Source organism: Nycticebus coucang, chromosome 3 (assembly GCF_027406575.1).
Source record: "Nycticebus coucang isolate mNycCou1 chromosome 3, mNycCou1.pri, whole genome shotgun sequence".
NCBI classification, from domain to species: domain Eukaryota; kingdom Metazoa; phylum Chordata; class Mammalia; order Primates; family Lorisidae; genus Nycticebus; species Nycticebus coucang.
Genome location: NC_069782.1, coordinates 69818713 through 69839856, shown reverse-complemented (window position 1 = coordinate 69839856; position 21144 = coordinate 69818713). Strand labels below are relative to the sequence as shown.

At 45.5% G+C, this 21144-nt stretch overlaps 1 protein-coding gene across 1 annotated transcript; it reads left to right on the top strand.

Moving 5' to 3' along the window:
• The first annotated feature begins 2365 nt into the window (after positions 1 to 2365).
• LOC128582214 (cytochrome P450 4F2-like) lies at positions 2366 to 18722 on the top strand. Its single transcript, XM_053585908.1, has 12 exons — positions 2366 to 2563; positions 4394 to 4538; positions 7418 to 7471; positions 7586 to 7713; positions 9237 to 9358; positions 10082 to 10352; positions 11241 to 11307; positions 11489 to 11618; positions 17525 to 17658; positions 17753 to 17817; positions 18008 to 18090; positions 18525 to 18722. The coding sequence occupies exons 1-12, from the start codon at positions 2366 to 2368 to the stop codon at positions 18700 to 18702; spliced, it is 1575 nt and encodes a 524-aa protein (XP_053441883.1). The 3' UTR covers positions 18703 to 18722.
• Positions 18723 to 21144: the final 2422 nt, after the last annotated feature.

Below are 21144 nucleotides of genomic sequence, written 5' to 3'. Positions count from 1 at the left end.
CTTGCAAACCCTCATCCCAGTTCTAAGGTAGAACCTCTCAGAAACCATCTATATTAAAATAATGTAGAGCCCATAAATAGCAACCAATGTCTGATTTTTAAAACAGTACAGATATAGCCAGAAGTTAACCAACCACTGTTTCCCTAACATCCTTGCTGCTGTAACAGGTCACTGCTTAATATCTCTATCTTCTCTGACAGACATAAGGTTTGTGACCCCTCCAATCCTACTACTTCTACAGATACCATTGCTGTTAAGATTGGTCTTTCAGACTCAGCATTTTGGAGACCTACGGACGCCAACCAGACTTGTGGATAGGTGTGGGAATGAATCCAACAGCCCTGAAACACTCTACCCCAGAAACCTCCCAAATGAGGAGATAATTTCTGCTTACCAAACTATCTTTAAAAACCCTTTCTCCCAAATTCTCGGAGAGATGAATTTGAGAAACTCTTTCCATCTCCTCACATGGTGCCTATGATATTAAACTTTTCCTGTGCTATTAAAAAAAAAAGAAAAGCAAAGAAAATCAGATCTGCTTACCTGTGCTGTACACCATCTATGTGCCCCCACTGGAAGAAATCCTTATTTCTTCCAAAAGTTTAGTTTTAATGATTAAATTGATAGCATCTCAGTGTGAAAAACACAGCTGCAGAGACCTATAGAAATTTAAAGGAGTCTTTATTTCAATTCTACTTCCATCAATTCCACTGTGATGTGTTGATTCTTCTGGATTTTTTTTAGTGCATATACAAATGTTTACACACACACACACACACAGGCAGATACATTTTATGCAGAAATGGGAGAGTCACTCACCTATCATTTGAGTTTTGCTTTCCCTGTTCTCTATGCTCTGTCTGATAGAATTGCAACACCCTATGAAGCTTTGTCAGGCCAATTTTACATATGTGAAGACTGAGGTTCAGAGGTTCATAAGTTGTGTCTGAGGCTGGTCACTCACAGAGTGACCTTTGCTGCTTGTCTGAATCACTTGTCCACTGCTTGCTTTGGGTGGGGGTGGAATGGCCCCAGCCTCTGTCTTCCCCAGGGTAGCCCCTCCTCATGGCACAGCTGCAGACATTGCACCAGTCATATGTGTGATTTGGCAGCTGAGATGTTCCTTGTTAAAAAAAAAAAAAATTGGAGAGATTTCTGCATCTCTATTCTGTAAAATAAAAAGTGGGGAGTTGTGGGAAAGGAGCCTCTTGGGGCTCTGAATGTCCCCCTTTGGGGGTTTCTACTTCCCACTATCCCTTTCTTTCGGTCTCCTTCCCCACTTGGAATCCACTTGATGGCTCTTGCCCTGTCTTTGGCTGCAGACACCTGCTGAGCTTTGGAGGAATCTGTTACACCTGCTTCTGGATTAAATGCTGGGCTAAATTTTGTACCCGAGGACACCAATTCTACTTGGGCATGGGTATCCAAGGAGCAAGGGCTCACTTTACCCTGTGACCACAGGAGCTTTCTAATGTCACAGTCTTCCCCCCTCCTTCATTTGGGTCCCAAGAAAGGATGCCTCCTCCTTGAAGCCCTTATGTCACTATCACTGTGTGAGACATTCTTGCGTTTTTGATTATAGTCTGTCTCCCCGCAAGATGCTGCCCCTTGATAGAGGAGAGGCATTTGTTGCAGTCCCAGTGTCTGAAACAGTGCCCAGCACATAGTAGGTGCTCAGTGAACTCACACCTATAGGAGCAGCCTGGGCAGGCAGAGAATATTCTCTTAAACTTATAACTAAAAAATCTGAGTATCCTAAAGGGTAAAATTCAGAAGTGCAGAGCCATGAGATTCCTGTTTAAATTTCCTGGATCTAGTGCCTCAGGCTCTTTAAACACCACTTTTCCACACTATTTGTTTATTTTATCATTGGGGAATCATTGAGGGTACAATGAGCCAGGTTATACTGCTTGCATTTGCTGGGCGAAGTCCCTCTATTTATAGTGTCCCACCCTCAAGAGGTGTGTCACACACGGTAACCCCACCCCCTTTCCCTCCTTCCCTCTCTCCCCTCCCCACGCCCTTTACTTTTGGTTGCTGCTAGGCAGGGTCCAGGCAGGCAGGGATTGCATCTCAGCCCCCTTCAGCCTTGTCCAGGACATAAGAACAGAACAGGGGCAAAGAAGTCCCAGGAGGAAGGGAGAGGAGATTCTAGGGGGAGAAGATACTCCTGACTGTGTGTTTCTCTGACCTCTGGTTCTGCTTCTTCCTCTGGGGTCCCTGGGTCTCCCTCCCTACTCCCAGTGCCTGCTTCCCCATCTCTGAGCGCTCCTTGTTCCATCCATGCCCCTTTGTATTGGGCCTGGAGCTCCCGTCCGCTCTCCTGGGCCTCAGGAACACCCCCTCCATCCCTCTGCCTTGCAGGATGCTGCAGCTGACCTTGTCCTGGCTGGGCCTGGGGCCAGTGGCCGCCTCCCCATGGCTGCTGCTGCTGCTGGTCGGGGCCTCCTTGCTCCTGGCTCACATCCTGGCCTGGACCTACACCCTCTATGACAACTGCCACCGTCTCCGCTGTTACCCGCGGCCCCCCAGGAAGAACTGGTTCTTGGGTCACCTGCACCTGGTGAGTTTGGCAACAGGAGGATTCTAGGGTGTCAGAGTGGGTGGACTTCTCCAGGGCTGGGAAGGGGGCTCAGAGAGCCGAAGGTTGAGATGGGCTGGGTCTGGCGTGCAGAGAAGTGAGGAATGCTCACTGCCTCATTGCTCTGCTGTGCCGCCTCAGGGCTCTCTTACCTCCTTGTCCCGGACCCCCAGCCTGCTTAGGTTCCTTTCTCTGTCTGTCCTCCCACATTGCTGCACTTGAGGGGTTCTAGGGGAGGGCTGCACAGAACAGTGACCTCTGGTGTTCCCAAAATCTCCACTGCTGGACTTGAGGCCTTCTGAGGGGTACCGCTATTCCACCCCCACCCAAAGCAAGCAGTGGACAAGTGAGTCAGACCAGCAATAAAGGTCACTCTGTGAGTGACCAGGGTCTGCTCCCTGCCTGGCCCATTTTCCTTCATCTGCCCCTCTCTGGGCAGCTGCTTTCCCCAGGATTAGCTGTGACCCCTCGATCCCCACCCCAAACGTGCAAGGACAGAAGCCAGGTGTGAGGGGTGTCCCACCCCCTACTCTTCCTTGGCTCCTTCTTATCCTGTTCTTCCCCACTAAGATGTTTCCCTGGGCCCTGCTGTCCTACCTGCATACACGTTGGCCACTCACTTCCCCTTTCAGAGCCTTTGTCAAGCCTCTTCCCCCAGTCCTTGCCCTCTGACTTAGAGCTGGTGGTCTCTGTTGGGGGATGTGGCCTCATCCAATTCATTTGTAAATGGCAGGAGTGATGGGTGTGCCCTTAGGGATGGTTCACAGGACACACTATGCACAGAGTCTGGTCTATAGGTGGATTTACCCTCCTCGCCGACAATTAGTTTCTCTCTGCTCCCCTGGGTTCTGCTGAGAATGGAAGCTCACAAAAAGGAAACAGCTCATGTGGATCAGGAAGATCAAGAAAGGATGTGGAAATCAGCCTTTAGGGACATGTCCCGAGGCCACACTGGTGCCTAACCCCCCCCACCCCTCGTACGGCTACCCCTGGGTTGGAGCCACTTCCAGGACAAGAAACTGTTTCTGCTGGGCTGAAGTGGTTCTCTCTGTGGGCACACAGTGTGTCTTCTCCATCTGCTTGGAAGGCACTCTTGTGACTTGGAGCTCGCCTGAGAGAGAAAGAGCAGGAAGAATAAGAGATTCCATTCTTCTGTGCAGAATCTGGACACGCTGTTCACTGCAGAGGCTGCACCATCTCCAGAGGCCCCAGACCTGCTGTTAGTCAGGTTCTCCTTAGAAACAGAATTAATAGGATGTATCTATGCCTATTTCATTATCTACATCCGTATCTGTATCCATATCTATATCTATGTCTGTATCTATCTATATTATATTATCTCTGTCTAGACAGAAAGAGGCAGAGAGAGGCAGGGAGAAAAAGAGAAGAGGGAATTTAGGATGTAAATTGGCTTGTGTGATTATGGAGGCTGAGAAGTCCCACTGGGTGCCATCTGCAAGCTGGAGATCCAGGGATCTGGAATCAGTGTCAATCAAAGGCCTGAGAATCTGGAATTCTGATGTTCAAGGGCAGGAGAAGATGGATGTCCCAGCTCCCGAAGACAGAGCCAACTGCCCCTTCCCCTGCCTTTTTGTTCTCAGTGGTCCTCCATGGATGGGTGGTGTCTGCCCACAGAGGGGAGGGTGGATTGTCCTTCACATCTTACCAGTTAATAAAGCTAATCTCCACAGGAAATGCCCTCACAGACACATCTAGAAATAATGTACCAGCTCTCTGAGCACCCCTTTGCCCAGTCATGTTGGTGCTTGAAATTACCGATTACGGGAGGTGACTGCCCTGCCTTACTTGCAGATTTCCCCCATGGAGGAAGGTTTGAGGGACCTGACTCAACTGGTGGCCACCTACCCTCAGGGCTTTCAAATACGCATTGGACCCATCTACCCTGTCATCACTTTGTGCCACCCCAACATCATCCGATCTGTCCTCATTTCCTCAGGTACCTATGCAGAGCTTGTGGTGGTGGGTGCTGTGGCACATCCAAGGCCTTGCTGCCCCTCCTCCCCCAAGCTCCTGTGTGGTCTCTGCAGCACCCCAGCCCCTCCTTCCTCTTCTTCCTCAGACATCTTCCTCTTGCTTTTGTTTACTAACCAGCCCTGCTCTGCCATCTGCATCACCCCTGCCCTGGTGTTCTGGGGCCCCAGAATTTCTCAATCCAGGGCCCTGTCATGGAGCAACTCTTAAGTTTGAGAAGACGGATTTGGATAGAGACACCCCCATCATTATGGGATCAGAGAAGGGCCAGAGAGAGGGGGGTGGGGAGGAGGGATGAAACCTCTGTGCTCCCACCTAATAGGTACAATGTGAGGTTGTATGGCACACGTCTTGGGGGTGGGACAGAACTACAACCAGGACCTTATGTAACAAATGCAATTGTTAGAACCTAATTACTTGTACCCTCATGTTAATCTTCAAAAAAGGAAAGAACCTACTTGGCTAGATGGGAAATGACAGCTGGGGTAGGCTGGAAGGCTTCCTGGAGGAGGCCAGTTGCTGGAGCTCAGTCTGGAACAATGAATAGGATTTTTAAAAAAGACGTTAGGGTAAGGCAATGGGCATTCTTGGTAATCAAGGTGTCAGCTGTAACCATCTCCAGGCCCAAAGCAGTAGGACTTGTGGCTGATGGAGGACCTGGACTGCTGTTTCTGTTACTCTCATCCTTACTAGAACAGTTCCTTCTATACCACCCTGTGGCTTCTCCACCCTAAATTGACTGCTCTTCTGATCCATGCCCCAGGAATCTCCAATGGGAAATCTTGTCACAGCCTGGGGCCCTTCCCTTCCCCTCTGCCCTTCCTTTCCTTGGACAGGCCATGCTGAGCAGGGAAACAGGCAGTGTACCATATAGACTATGGCTCTGACATAAAAATGCTGAGTGCCTATGGGCAGGTCTGTTGCTCTGTCTGGCTGCTGAGGTCTCCTTCAGTTGTGAGTGGTGGAAACTCACCCCCTTGGTCTAAGCAAATAGAGACAATCTATTGACTGGAAAGTCCAGGGATGCTGCTTTCAGGCATGGCTGCATCCAGCTCCACACAATGTCATTGGGAATTTATCTCCCTCTCTTGGTTTTCTATTCTTTGTGTTACTTTTCAAGTCAGCCACTTCTTAATGGTGTCAATGAGGCATCTCAGAAGCTTGGTTCCCATCAGAAAAAGGAACGTTTCCTTCAGTGTTGCCATAATGGTCTGTGATTTACTTTCACTGCCTCAACAAGGGGTCACAGAATGAATTTTTGATTCAATTACTTTGACTGATTGCCCAATCTTGGCAGGTATCAGGATTGCAGAGCTATTGTATTGGGGAATAGAAGTAAGTTTGCTAGTTAAGAGTTGGGGCAATGGGGTTCAGACAGACCTAGTCTCAGGTCTTAGGCATGCTGCTTACTACCAGGCTGACCAGGGGCAAATGATGTCATCCTCCAGTACCTCAGCCTCAGGGGACTCTGGGGAGGCTCAGCACAGAGAGGATGATAAGATGCCGCTTGGAATTCTTAGGGCTCAGATCTGGGTCTCTACCTTGCAGAGGTGGCCTGAAATGCATGGGTTGGGTCCTGGTATTTCTTCTCCAGATTAAGGATCAGAGGAAGTTTTTCTAGCCACACAAGGGCTAGGAGGCACCCAGAGAGATGTGTTCCTCTGGTGGGCGAGGCTCCAGCACACAAGCATTCTCATCTTCCACCCAACCTGCATCAAGCCCCTGTTCTTTACTCCAGGTAGAAGCTGACTGGACACCACTTTTCAGCTGCTAAGGTCTGTCTGCTACCTGTAGCTGTCATGTGACGGGAGAGTGCAGACAGGAGGGGATGGGGTGGAGATGACACTGTCTCTGTCTCCACTGGACTTCCACCAATCTGACCTTAGGTCCTATCTGCTCATGTCCGAGGTGTGTCTGTTGATGTCTGCTGTAACGGCCACATCTTGTCCCATGTCTATTTCCCCTGGGTCCTGGTTATAACTGGTTTGTGTTACAGCTGGTTATTCCTGACATATGTTTCCACCTGGGGTCATGTGGCGATGGTCATATTTGGGCCTCAGCTGTGGCCAGGGGCATGTGAGGCATGTTGGGATTTGTCTGACTCTTGTCTGAGATGCTGTTTGAGATTGTCTTTTTCTCCTGCTGGTCATATCTGGCCATGTGGAGAACTTGTCCAAGATCTGGACCAAGGTTCCCTTTGTGAACTGAGACATTATTTTCAGTATTCAGTATTTAGGCTAAGGGTATGCTTGAGTTATACCTGAGGAAGAGTCTGGGTCATACCTGTGCCATGTCTTTGATATAAAAGGGACCGTATTTAAATCCTATCAGGGGCTGGTGTGTGTGATCATGTCAGATGATCACAAGTCCATGTGAGAGCTTTTTGAGTCATGTTAAGGGCTGTCATATATTTGTGTCCATGTCAGGACATGTTACCACATGTCGGGGACATGCCACATGTTCTAGGTCCATGATCTCGGATCTGGGTCTCTACATGCTAAGACATGTCTGAAAGTTTTGGGACAGAAGTGGTGTCCTATGTCCCCAGGAAGGTGTTTTGTAGATGGGTAAGCTTACTTGGTTGGGGTAGATCATGTTCCATCTTTGAGAAGCCATGTCAGGGTGGGCTGGGGCTTGCTGTGCCACGTTACAGTGTGTCATTGCTTTACTGTCCTTCTGCAGTCTGGTCTGGTCCCACTCTCCCTGCTTCTGGCCTTGTCCCCCTTCCTGCTTTGCTGGGTTTGGAGTGTAGAAATGAAAACTCCTGACTTGGAGCCTCTGCCCTCACCCCATATTTATCCTTTACCCCTCTCCATGTCCCCTGATGGTCGTCATTCATGTCAGCTTCCATTTCACTCAAGGACATGGTCTTCTACAGATTCATGAAACCCTGGCTGGGTGAGTATCTGTAGATTCATGAAACCTTGGCAGGTGCGAGAGGGGGGCTGGGGACATCCTTGCCGGTCAGGAGAAGGTGTTGCCTTTGCCCACCCCACTTGGCTGCTCTACTAGGGGATGGACTTGCGACAAGTGCTGGTGACAAGTGGAAACGCCATCGTCACATGCTGACACCCTCCTTCCATTTCAACATCTTGAAACCCTATATGAAGGTTTTCACTGAGAGTGCAAACATCATGCACGTAAGTTCCTTGAGGTCAGGGTCTCAGCTGGAACTGTGAGGTCAAAGTGACTTCAGACAGATTTTATTTGGAATTTTGGCTCTGCTGGGTGAGGAGTCATTATTGATTTCTGTTTCCCTCCAAGACTTAGTACTGTGGATGAGCAAGGCAGCCTTGCTGATCTTGTCTTAGATGCTCACTTTTGTGGGGCTTGACCAGCACCAGGCTGATGAAAGATGGCCTCAGCTGGGGTAGCAGGACTATCCCCCCATATGACTCTCCCTTCAGAAGTCATCCCAGGGTTATTCTCATGGCAGCAAAAGAGTTCCAAGGGAGTGAAAGGAAGCTGCAATGCCATAATAACTTTATTACAGTTATTATGTCATTATGCTCACCACATCATATTGACTAAAAAAAGTCTAAAGACCAGCCAAGAATCAAAGTGGGGAAATATAAAATAGACTCCATCTCTTGATGGAAGTTGTTAAAAAATCACATTTCAAATGCTATGGGTACAGGGGAAAAAGGAGAATTTTTGTATGATTTTTTTTGGACTGCCTAGGATTTTTTTCTTATTTGCAAGGTGGCAAGTTTGTTTGTTACTATTTCATGGTTTCTTTCAGAAGACCCAAGACTCCAGGGTCAGAGACAAAGGGTAGTTTACTACTCATGGCACATCAAGCAGCCTGTACTTCTGCTTGGTTTGCTTCCTTTTTTCCAAGCCACCCAAATCCCATGTGGGTGACACAGGTGGGATTTTATCAATGCTTGCTGATGGAGTATATTGCATTATAGGGGAAGAATGCTAGGCTTAGGGAATCTTCTATAATACCAAGCAGACACAAGCTCTCTATGACCAGGGGGAAGTATTACCTTATTGCTCAAGGCTGTTCTCTGCAAACAAAATTCTGAGCAATGGCCCAGGTTAAAAACATCAGGGCTTTGCATTCTTGGCATGCCTAGCAAGCATGCTCATGGTTCATGGAGGACTATCTCTCCCAAATAGGGGTACTTTTGAAATGAATTTATGATAATAATAAGGAACGACAACATTTTTGAGAACTCACTATATGACAGAAATGATCCAAGGTGCCAACCATGATATAAAATACCTAATACAATTTTAACAACCTGTTTAGGGTTAGAGTTTATTTTTGTCCTGATACAGATGAAACTCAGAGTCAGAAAGATTAGAACAATTGCTCAAGTTTATCCATGTAGTAAGTTCCAGGAGTGATGGAACAGAGATTCCAACTTTTACTGAAGATTTGACAGATGAGACCTATGGGAAGGCAAGGAATTGACCGAGGGCTCTCAGATCATAGGAGGCAGAGCTGAAACTTGAACCCAGGTCTCTTGACTCCTAGCCATGGGGTCCTCATTTCATAGTACTAAAAGCTTCTGCTTTCATCGAAACCTGGAGATGGGTACCTGAGGCAGAGGACCAAGAAGCTGGTTCTGGGTTGTCCACCCTCATGTTTGGGGTGGGGTGGGAGTCAAAGGAGCTATGGCTCAGCCCCAGCTCTGTCTCCTTCTCTGCCCAGGCCAAGTGGCAGCACCTGGCCTCAGAAGGCAGTGCCCGTTTGGACATGTTTGAGCACATCAGCCTGATGACCTTGGACAGTCTGCAGAAATGCATCTTTAGCTCCGACAGCAACTGTCAAGAGTGAGTCCTTGCCCATGGCATGGTAACTTGAGCCACAGACACAAGGGAGTAGGTGAGGGAGCAAGGGAGGATTGACCATAACAACTATAAGAGCCTCTCTGGAGCAGGTAAGTCATAGCTGAGTTTTGAAGAACAGGGAAGGGTAGGTAGAAATGCTTGCAGTAAAAATGAGGTTGCAGAGGTAGACAGGGGCTAGATCTCAAGGACATTGAAGTCCCTAAGAAAATGGTATGAAATTTATCATGAGGTTTCCAGGAAGCCATTGAAGGTGTTTGAGCTGATGATGGGCATGGTCAGAGCTGAGCTGTGTGGAGAACTTACTGTTATGTAGACACTAGATAGAACTGACAATGGATGCAAGAGGGTAGGATGGGTGCTGGAAGCAGTTGGGATGTGGTAATATCTGAGCTGTGTAGAAAGTCTTGGGGAGGAGTAGGGGCAGGACTAGATACAGAGTAGGAAACAGAGGAGACAGGGTCATGGTATCCAAGCTATGCTCTGGGTGCCTAGTGGCATATGAACAGCTCACAGTGTTGGAATGCAAGGAGAGAAGAGAGTTTGTAGCCCTAAGTCTCATTACTGAGCCCCTCTGTGTACCTGTGGGGCAATCTGTCTCTGGAAACTCATTGTCCTGATGGGAGGTAGATCCTGTTGGGCATTGGGAGGTGCTCCTGGGGCTTCAGGTGTGTTCAGCTGTTTCCTTCACATTCCTTCATCCTGCAGGAAGCCCAGTGAATATATTGCCACCATTCTGGAGCTCAGTTCCCTTGTAGATAGAAGAAGCCAGAACATCCTCTCATACTTGGACTTCCTGTACTATCTCACTCCCAATGGGCGGCGCTTCCGCAAGGCCTGCCACTTTGTGCACACCTTCGCTGACGCTGTCATCCAGGAGCGACGCCGCACCCTCTCCAGTCAGGGTATTGATGACTTCCTCAAGGCCAGAGCCAAGGCCAAGACTTTAGACTTCCTTGATGTGCTCCTGCTGAGCAAGGTGGGCTTTCTGGGATATGAGTTCTGGAGATAAATGGAGCTTCATGTCCAATGCCAGTTCAAAGAACTTGCACTTGATCCAATGGGCACTGGGGAGACATGTGACTGGAAGGGACTGGTCATAGATAGGTTTTAGAGATGAATCTGTGAAGAGCAGCCCACATGGGACTCCTCAGTCTGATACTATAAAGAGCCTGAGATTTTACTTCATATACTTTACTTTGTCCTTACCTAAGCACATGGTCCCTGGGTCAGATCAGTCCATGTATTATTCACAGCGCTAATAGCAGCCAGACTAGAATTGTCACGCTGGATCCCCCTCCCAAATTCCTCCTGGTGCAATTCGATGTTTTTACCTGTAAGTGCAACAGTATTTTTGCCACAAAATAGGGGCCCCTCTATTCTCATTCTTGGAACTTATAGAGAACAGTTGGCACATTACTCCCTTATTCCTTTGAGAAAGAGAGAGGAAGAGAGATAAAGACAATGAGAGAGCAGGAGAGCACACATTATTCTGAAGTATAAACTACTCTTCTCCAGTGAGATAGCAACACTTTAGGTTTATAAGCAAATATAATTAAGTGTTGCAGCAACACTTAGTTTCTAAGTTCCAAGGCAAATGGACATTTAAACATCCCGTGACCCAGACAGTTAGTAACCTTTTCTCCAAAAGTCCTCATTAGGCAGGAATATGAAACTATTGATTCCTCTTACCAGGGATAAGAGAGGAGGCAAGGAAGTCAAGGAAGAAGCCCATCAGGCGAGAGCTCTGACAATGGTGATGTAGATAGATCTAGGAGTGAATGGTCAATTTGGGTTTCTGAAAGGGGGATGGATCTTTCAGAAAGGAGTCTCAAAGCTAGTATAATTTGGGGGATCTTCTCTCCAGGATGAAGATGGAAGAACATTGTCAGATGAGGACATAAGATCACAGGCTGACACCTTCATGTTTGGGGGTGAGGGTACCAGTGTGGGACTACAGTGGGGGTAGAGGTCTCTCCATCACAGAGACTTGGCGGGTGGGCCTGGATCACACCATCCTTCCCATCCTCCTTAAATGGCTCAATGTAAGGGTGCTGTCCACCTCTCTGGTGCTGAAGCAGCTAAGAGACCCATGTTAACCTTCTTGCCACTCAGGCCATGACACCACATCCAGTGGTCTCTCCTGGGTGCTGTACAACCTTGCAAGACACCCAGAATATCAGGAGCGCTGCCGGAAGGAAGTGCAAGAAATTCTGAGGGACCGTGAGTCTGAAGAGATAGAATGGTGAGTGCGGGTCCTCAAGGCCTGTTTCTGAGCCCCTCTCATTGTCTCTGCTCCACAAGTGGGGAGGAGAGAAGTTTTTCTCAATTCTACCAGTATTCCTTAGTGGTAATAGGATCAGAACCCAGAGGCGGGACTTGGTGCCCAGCCTGGCTATCAAGGAATGGTGGTTTTTTTGCTTTCAGGCTTTGGGGACAGAAAGACATGTGTTGCCGAGAATCTTTGTGACAACGTGTGAGGGCTAATGATGCCAGTTGGCACATATTCAGTAAATGAACTTCTCTCCACTCCCTTTTCTTTTCTTCTTGAAATACTATTTTAAACATCTTGAGTTACTGAATGTTTGCTCTTTTGTGCTCTAATTCCTCCCCTACTGTCCAGTCCAAGGATTCACAATGGAGAGACAAAGGTAAAATTCATCCATCTCTTTTCCACCTGTATCATTTGTCTCTCCTGCCTTCATTTATCAAACACCCCCACACTACCTTCCCATTTGCCTTTTTGTGCTCTGGAGATTTCAGACAAACCCAGCCCAGGGATTTGCTTTTCAGGTGCTCCCAGCCTGGTGGGGGAACAGACGCAGGTCAGGACTTTCCCAACCTACATGCACAGAATAGAGTTGAGAGTAAGAGAAAAAGACTAGGGGTAAAGAACGTGTCTAAGCTGAGCCCCCGAATGATGGTCAGTAGACAGTTGGGTGCAGTTGGGTAACATTGCTCTAGGTCAAGGAGGAAGGCTGGGCATAGGGATGAAGAGAGTCAGAGAGAGACCAAGGAAAGAGAAATTTTACTGGTCAACATTAATCCCAGGCTGACGGCAAACCAGGGGAAGTGTTTGAACAGGAGAGGGAGAGGTTAGATCTGGGTATCAGAAAAATCTTTCTAGGGCTAGTGTGGAGAGTATTGAAAGTATAAATGATGGTGCAGGTGGGTAGTTTTGAGGCCTCAGTTAGGCCAAGGATGGAGGGATGAAAAGGAAGCATCAGCCTGCACAGGCATTTGTAGGTAGCCTCCTCTTCTCCAAGCCTTTGCCCTGCAAAGAGTTTTCGTGAGGTGGGGAAATATTTTCATGTTTTTTTATTAGGAATTTAAGAGAAGTTATGCACTTGGTGAAAAATAAATGTGTCCCAAAAAATTTACGATAAAAATAAACTTACTTCTTAAGCCAGAGCCTAGTAGTGACCATGGTCAATGACTTCCTTTGTGTCCCTCCAGAGACTGGCTGCCTTTCCCCCACATCTGTGTGAACACAACACTCTCTCTGTACAGATGGGAGTATGTGAATAGACATAAGTTTTCACATTAACAATATATCTTTGAGAGTGTTTAATTTTCTCAAAGTATGAGCTTTGAAAAATGAGTTATTGTTAAATTTGTTTTTAATTTTAGTGGACAACTTTTAATTGTATATATAATATATGTATGAAGTATCGTGTGATATTATGATATATATGTACAACTTGGAGCAACAGAATTAAGCTAATGAACATATCCGTCACCTCAAATACTTCTCCTTTTTGTGGTGGGAATATTTGAAGTGTACTATCTTAGCAACTTGGAACAATACTATTAACTGTCATCACCATGCTGTGCAGTAGCTCTCGAAAAGTCACTCTTCTTGTCTAACTGAATCGTGTACCCTGTGACCAACATCTTCCCATTCCTTTCCTTTCTCCCTCCTCTGGTAACTACTGTTCTCTGCTCTGTTTCTAGGGTATCTATGTCATATATTTTAGATCACACAGATAAATAAGATCACATGTCTTCTCATTATTTCACTTGGCATAAGGTCCTCCAGGTTTATCCATCTTGTCACAAGTGATAGAATGGACAGCATTCCGTTTGGAATATATGCCACATAGACAGTGAGACTTGAATTACAAAACACAAAAACAAGGTCGTCTTATACGGAATGAAACATATAGAGAAGACTAGGGTTATCATTGACATTCCTCCCACCCCTTGAATCCCTGCCCTTTCTTCCCAGGGGTCTCTAGAGATATCAGTTTGTCATTTATATCTTTACCTGTCTGCCTACCTATCAGTTATCTCCTTATATATGGTTTTTCCTCTTTGAGATATATGTTTGTATGTGTGTGTGTGTAGACATACTTGTTTTTTTCAACTCAACAGTGTGTCTTATAGCTATTTTCTCTGAGTGCTGTGTAACATTTCATATTTTATTCAGCTCACTCCTGTGTTGAAGACACTTAAGCAAACATTTCCGGTTATGATGGATGTTGCCCATTTGCCTCCCAGAGTCTCTGTACTGAATACCTTTCAGCCTGCAGTGTGTGATAGGACTAGCGATCCTCATTTGTTCCTTTTCTGTAGCTGCAGAGTATTCTACTGTGTGTATGTACCATGATTTACCTAAACATCTCCCCACTGATGCACATTTGTTTCCAGCCTTTTGCTGAATTCAACATGGTATAGTCAGCATGCCGTACAGTGACCGTTGCTTCCATGTGCGAGCATCTCTGAAGAACAAGTTCCAAGCAGTGCAATTGGTGAATCCAAGATCATTTTCACTACAATGTTGATGACTGAAAATCCATTCCTACTACCTGAGTTTGGTGACACAGCTTTCCCATAACTTCAACAATACTGTTTTTGTATTATTGAAATTTAAATCTTTGGCTATCTTTTTATTTCTTAATGGACCTTTCTTTAAGTAACAGTGAGATCAAACATCTTTTGCACATGTTGAGAAACCATTTGTTTCATTTTATGGAAGTGGTCATATATTTTTGCTCGTTTTGTCTGGGTTCATTTCTTTTTCATATTTGCCTATTAGAATGTGTATCAAAATTTATCATTTTTTCTGTTAGTGTTGCCAATGATTGCCTTTTGATTCGGGAACGGGGGCTATTCTGGTTGATTTTTGTGAAGCCAAAATTGTCTACATTTTCTTTATTTGTTACATTATTTATCAAACTGTCAACGTTTTGTGGGTCTTCCTTTACTAATGTGACTTTTTCACTTACTTACGTGTCTGTCTCTATCCTGTTCCACAAGTCTATTTTGCTGTTTTTGCAGCAGTGCCACACTATTTTTCATTACTGCAACTTTGTAATAGGTCTTAGTACCTGGTTGAGTAACTTCCCCCTCTTTAATATTTTATTTTCAAATTGATCTACCTCTTCATGATCTTTTATTCTTCCCGACAAATTTTAGAGTAAGTGTATCAAGTTCCCAAAAACATCATATAGATTTGCATTTGAATTGAACATATTCTATTGGTGGATATCAAGATATGTTTAATTTGTGGAAACATAGCTTCATGCTCAGGAGAAAAAAAAATCATTTCACCACAAGGATGTTTGTACTCATATGTTCATTGCAGGTCAATTCACAATCATAAAGATTTGGAAGCAACACAAGTGCATATCAATCCAAGAATGGATTAATAAACAGTGGTATATGTATACCATGGAGTACTCTTCGGCCATAAAGATGATGAGACTTTGTATCTTTTGTATTTACCTGTAAAGATTTGGAGAACATTCTACTAAGTAAAGTATCTCAAGAATGGAAAGCATGGCTCAGTGCCTGTGGTTCAAGCCGCTAAGGTGCCAGCCACATACACCTGAGCTGGTGGGTTCAAATCCAGCCCAGGCCTGCCAAACAACAATGACGGCTGCAACCAAAAAATACCTGGGTGTTGTGGCAGGCGCCTGTAGTCCCAGCTACTTGGGAGGTGGAGGCAGGAGAATCGCTTGAGCCCAGGAGTTGGAGGTAGCTGTGAGCTGTGATGCCACAGCGCTCGACCCAGGGCGACAGCTTGAGACTCTGTCTCAAAAAAAAAAAGAATGGAAAAGCAAGCATCCCAGGTACTCAATACTAAGTTGAAACAAGTAGATTAGCAACTATAGGCCTACATAAGAGAAAAACTCAATTAAGTTCAAGAAGGGGGATGAAGGTGGGCGGTGCCTGTGGCTCAGTAGGGCGCCTGCCCCATATACCAAGGGTGGGGAGTTCAAACCCAGCCTCCACCAAACTGCAACAAAAAAATAGCCAGGCATTGTGGCGGGTTCTTCTATCCCAGCTACTTGGGAGGCTGGGAGGCTGAGGCAAGAGAATCGCTCTAAGCCCAACAGCTGGAGGTTGCTGTGAGCTGTGATGGCACTCTACCGAGGGCAACAAAGTGGGGGCAACTATTAAAAAAAAAAAAGAAGGGGGATGAAGAAGGGGTTTGGTAAGTTTTCACCTAACAAGTACAACATATGGCTATATGGCATACTTTCTGGGTGAAAGGATGACTCAACTACAACTCAGACTTTACCTTAGAAACCCAAATAATGTAACCTAATCATATGTACCCTCATATTAATCTAAAATAATAAAGTGAGAATAAAAGAAAAAAGTAAAGAAATAAACATTGCTTCATAATATTGTCATGTTTTCTCTCCCATTATGAAATGGATATTTACCTATTCAAATAATCTTTAGTTTTTTAACAGAGTCTAAAATATTTGCTTAGAGATCTTATGCATGTTTTGTTAAATCAACCGTTACATGCTTTTGTTGCTATGGTGAAGTATATCTTTTACTTAAATTGAGGGAACTTTATAAGTTAGTTTGTAAAATAGAGATTTATTGTTTCTATATTTAAAGCAGGTGTTTTATATAATAATTATTAGCATCTTCTCTTGTATTATCTTTTTCAACTAACTGTTATTTTTACATAGAAAAATTAATGACTTAGGCATTGAACTTGTGCACCCTATGAACATAGTAAATGCTAAAGATGATATCTAGTATGAAGAGGCAAAATATAGACCATTTATCAAAATCTCTTGGAACAACTAAGAAGCCGTCCAGAAATATCCAGATGAGTCATGTATTTATTATTTAAAATAGAAAGAAGAGTCTTAAAGCTCTGGAAGAAACCATGGGGAAATTATTTTATAGCTCTAGACTAGGGATAACCCTGTTTTAACACAAGTCTTTTCTTTGATACAAGAAGAGAATGATGTATTGTTAAATGAGAAAAGGCACAGAGTATGTGTATAGTATGATAGTATATGACAGTATGATGTCGCATAGTTATATAGGACGCTACTATATAATTTTTTAAACATGCTTAACATGCATGCTTAGTAACATGCTTAGTAGCTTTGGAAGAATACACTAAAAACTAATAACCTAGATAACCTGCAGGGTGGCATTGGGCCATGGTGGTGGGTGATGTAGAGTTTTCAAATTTTGAAGCAGTTAATTTATCAGGTACTAACATTTTAAATAACCACTGGGAAACAAGTGGGCAAAGAATTCAGCCTACTTCCTGAATCTTCAATGTTGATGAAAGTTGTCCAGTGGGATCTCTTGTGTTTTCTAAGTATAAAATCACTCTCTGTCAAAATGATATTTACCCCCCACATTTCAAATTGCCTTACCCCCCCTTTTTCCCCTAATTGCATTTGCTAGCATTTCTAGTATAAGCATAAATAATAGCAAACATTGGATCTGTGTATTTTGTTTCTCATTCATTTGTATTTTGAGTTTTCTTTCTTGTGATAAAAATATTTTTATACACATTTGTTAACTTTTTACAGTTGGCTTTTGGATATGTGTTTTTCCTCAGAACAATCTTTTAAAAATTACTGGCTGAATTTCCTCTGCTAGTTTTCTTTTCTTTTTTTTTTTTTATTGTTGTGGATTCATTGAGGGTACACAGAACCAGGTTACACTGATTGCTTTTGTTAGATAAGGACCCTCTTAGTTTTCTAATTCTCTGCTCTTCTGATTTTTTCTGCTTTTCTAATTCTCAAATATTTGATTCCAATGGAGCTTATTTTGTTATAGGGCGAAAAGATTTCCCTGGGAAACTGTGTTTCTGGGAGGACTGTGTTTCTGTCTTTGCTCCCTGGATAACTGTTGGGGTGTGTGTTTGTGGTATTTCCTTAGGGAGGACCTGGCCCAGCTGCCTTTCCTGACTATGTGCATTAAGGAGAGTCTGCGGCTGCACCCCCCGGTTCCAGTGATCTGCCGCTGTTGCACCGAGGACATTGAGCTCCCAGACGGCCGGGTCATCCCCAGAGGTACCCACAATGGCAGAGGGAGGAGGCCCCTGGACAGGAAGAAGATCCAGTCGGGCAGAGGGGTCCAGTTCTGGCTATCCGTTCCTCCCCACAGGTGTCATCTGCCTCATCAGTATTTTTGCGACTCATCACAATCCCGCTGTGTGGCCTGACCCTGAGGTGCAGACTACCCTTCCAGATTTGTATTCATGTCAGGGGTCCTAGAGGAGGGGGCAGGGCTTTGACAGGGAAATCCAAGATGTCCTCCCTTCCCGCCCCTACTAGACACTCTGCTTTGTCTTTGCAAGGCTGGCTGTCCTGGGAGAACCCACCCAGCAAGGCAGTCTCAGTCTCTCTGTGTCTCCTCCAGATCTATGACCCCTCCCGCTTTGACCCAGAAAACATCAAGGAGAGGTCGCCTCTGGCTTTTATACCCTTTTCTGCAGGGCCCAGGTAAGTGTGACGTGTGTCCCTGGGATGGTGTGGGGGCGGGGCTCTGGGAGAGGTGTCTGATCAGGACTGTAGGAAAACGTGCAGGGTTGGGGAGCTGCAGATGGTCAGAGGTTCAGCTCTTCCTCCTTCCCCGACTCCAGAGTTTAAGGGTAAAGGTCCACAGAATGGGGGTCACCAAGAGCAGAGCGTGGTTGAGTTCAGAGCCCCCTTCCCGCGTCTGCTGTTGTGAGCTGGGGCTAGAGTCTGAGCCAGGCTGGGAAGTTTGCAATTTCACACCGGGCAGGGATGCTGGGTGGGGTTCCAGGGATCGTTAGCTTCACTTTCTGGCCCTCAAGCTGATCTGGGTGGGACTGAGGGCACCGCGCCAGCATCCAGAGGCGCGTGGCCTGGATGCTTGTCCCAGGCGAATTCAGAGTCCCCACCCCCGCCCACAGGAACTGCATAGGGCAGATCTTCGCCATGACGGAGATAAAGGTGGTCCTGGCGCTCACGCTGCTGCGCTTCCGAGTCCTGTGTGACCACACGGAGCCGCGCAGGAGGGTGGAGTTGATTCTGCGCGCGGAGGGCGGCCTTTGGCTGCGCGTGGAGCCGCTGAAGGCTGGCGGGCAGTGAGCCGGCTACAGCACCCTCCTACTGTTGCGGATTCCCAGGAATAAAAATCTGCGGTCTCCTCTGTCTGAGCCTCGTCGGCTGCCACCAGGGGGCGCGTGGGGACTGCGGAGATTCGGGGCGAGCTCCAGGGTGGGTGAAGGCGGGGCTGTGTCTCTGGGGCCAGCTCCCTGGCTGACCGCTGGTTCTCTCAGAGCCCAAGTATGGGACTTTATGCTGCAGGCGATATGGAGCCCAAGGAGGTGTTTGTACAGGAGAGGGACCAGCATTAAAGACAAATTTAAGGGGCAAGACGGAGGCTCTGAGACGGGGAAAGAACTCTTAGAGGCGGATCCCTTCGCCTAGATTGGGGGCTGGGAACAGCCCCAACAAAGCCCCTTGAGCATTCCAGGAGACAGGGGAGGAGGCCTTCACCCTGGCAGCCTCTCGGAGATTGCTAGTTCCCTTCCTACTCTTGCAGTGTCGATCCCTGTGTCCGTCCTCGCTCGTGTTCCTGTCTGTGACCCCTGACCCCTATCTTCATGAAGCCCCTCTCTTTCCCCTTCTGTTCCCCTGATTCTGCCCGTGCAGCCTGGACAACACATCCTGATTGAGGTCACTCAGGAGCACTCAGGAAGAGTGTGGATGAGGAGCTCATCCCCACCCTTTTCACTGCTAGGTTCTTCCTTCATCTTGAGGTAGGGTTTGGGCCAGCGCCATCCTGTTTGACCCTTGAGATTCAAAGTCAGATCATTGGAAACAAACTCCATCCTCTGAAAGCATGGGATCTGGAGACTGACGGTTTGGGCTGAAGTGTCGGCTGTGCTGTGTGACTTGGGCAAGTTAATTTCCCTCTCTGTGCTGTGCCTCAGTTTTTTCAACCATGTAATTGAGATAACAACACTGCCTACCTCAGGATTGTTCTGAGGGCTGATTAAAAATGACATGGAGGAGGGATAGTAGGGGGACCACACCTATGGAGCACATTGCAAGTACAAGTTGGATCTATCAGTTGTAAAACACAAATGTCTTAATGCTGTAATTGGGTAAATGAGGTGGAAAGCTATGTTGATTAGTAGGATGTAAGCACTCCAATTGTTACAAATAATCAACACATCGAATCCCGTAATGGCATAAATGTATTTATGATCTATGTACAAATGACTTAATAAAAATAAGTAAAAAAAAAAAATGACATGGAGCTGTATCTGTGCACAACTAGTGCTCAATAAGTGTGGCCATTATCACTGCCTGTCTCAGAAGATCTGCTGAAGCATGTTGGCTTTCAAGATATCTATTCCCTGCCATGACTTGGAACTCAGAAGCAAGGATTGTAATATTTGTAGTTGCGCATACAGGAAGCACTTTTTTCTGAGAGTGCAAAGAGGTAGAGAAGGAGAGTAACTTCAGTCAGTGTCTCAAGTAGTGTCCCGTTCTGAGACATTTTTTAGAGGATAGATTTTGTTTGTTCGCTACAGTGATCTCTTCTCACAGGGTAAGGGACTTGTACCACAAAGCTCTGCTGAGTCCTCAGACCTCCTCTCCAGCTGAACACTCTCCTCCTGGGCTCAGCCACCCTGGACTTGATCCTTTTCCTTTAATAGATTATCTTTTCTTGTCTCAGGGCCATTATATTGTCTTTGCACCTTTGGCAAAATTCAGTTACCTATATGTGTATGCCAGGCAAATATGTACCAAATGAAAGCTGAGGCTCCCATCTTAATAATCAAAACAATGGAATTTAAAGAAATAATGATCACGATGTCTCTAACAGCATATGCCACTAAAGGTTCCTTGAGAAATGGCTTATTTTGATCTGGACATGGAATAAAACTAGGACATTTTATGCAGTGTAATATGAAACTTTCACTGAGTGAAATATTTAGGTACTGGATTGAAAACATGCCAATTGATAAAAAAAGTCATTGCACCAAATATAGAGGAACAAGTTTAACGACACCATGAGGAAGCAACAAGACCAGTCCACAAGGTGGAACATTCCAGAGAGCAATTGGTCTGGTTTCATCAATAAATCAGGGTCATTGGAAGGATAAATGAAATTCAAGGATGGTAACAGCCCAACCTAATGTAGAGTACAAGATTGGATCTTCATTGAGATAAACCAGCTGTATATATTTTTAAGTCAATAGAGACAATTTTAATTATGATATGAATGAATGATTAGGTATGAATTATATCAAGAAATTATAGATCTAATTATTAATTTCAAGTGTGATCTGGTTATTTTTGCTATCAATATTTTCTCAGTGATAATAAAATTTGAAAATCACACACACGTGCACACACTTTAAGGCACCAAGAATAATATTTCTACTGGTTAGAAAATCATAGCCAGAAGCATAAATATTGTAAAGCTAAATACCAATATAGTATATATATATATATAGTATATACCAATATATACTCTGGAATAGTCACTAAAAAATAATCAGTACAACTTCACAA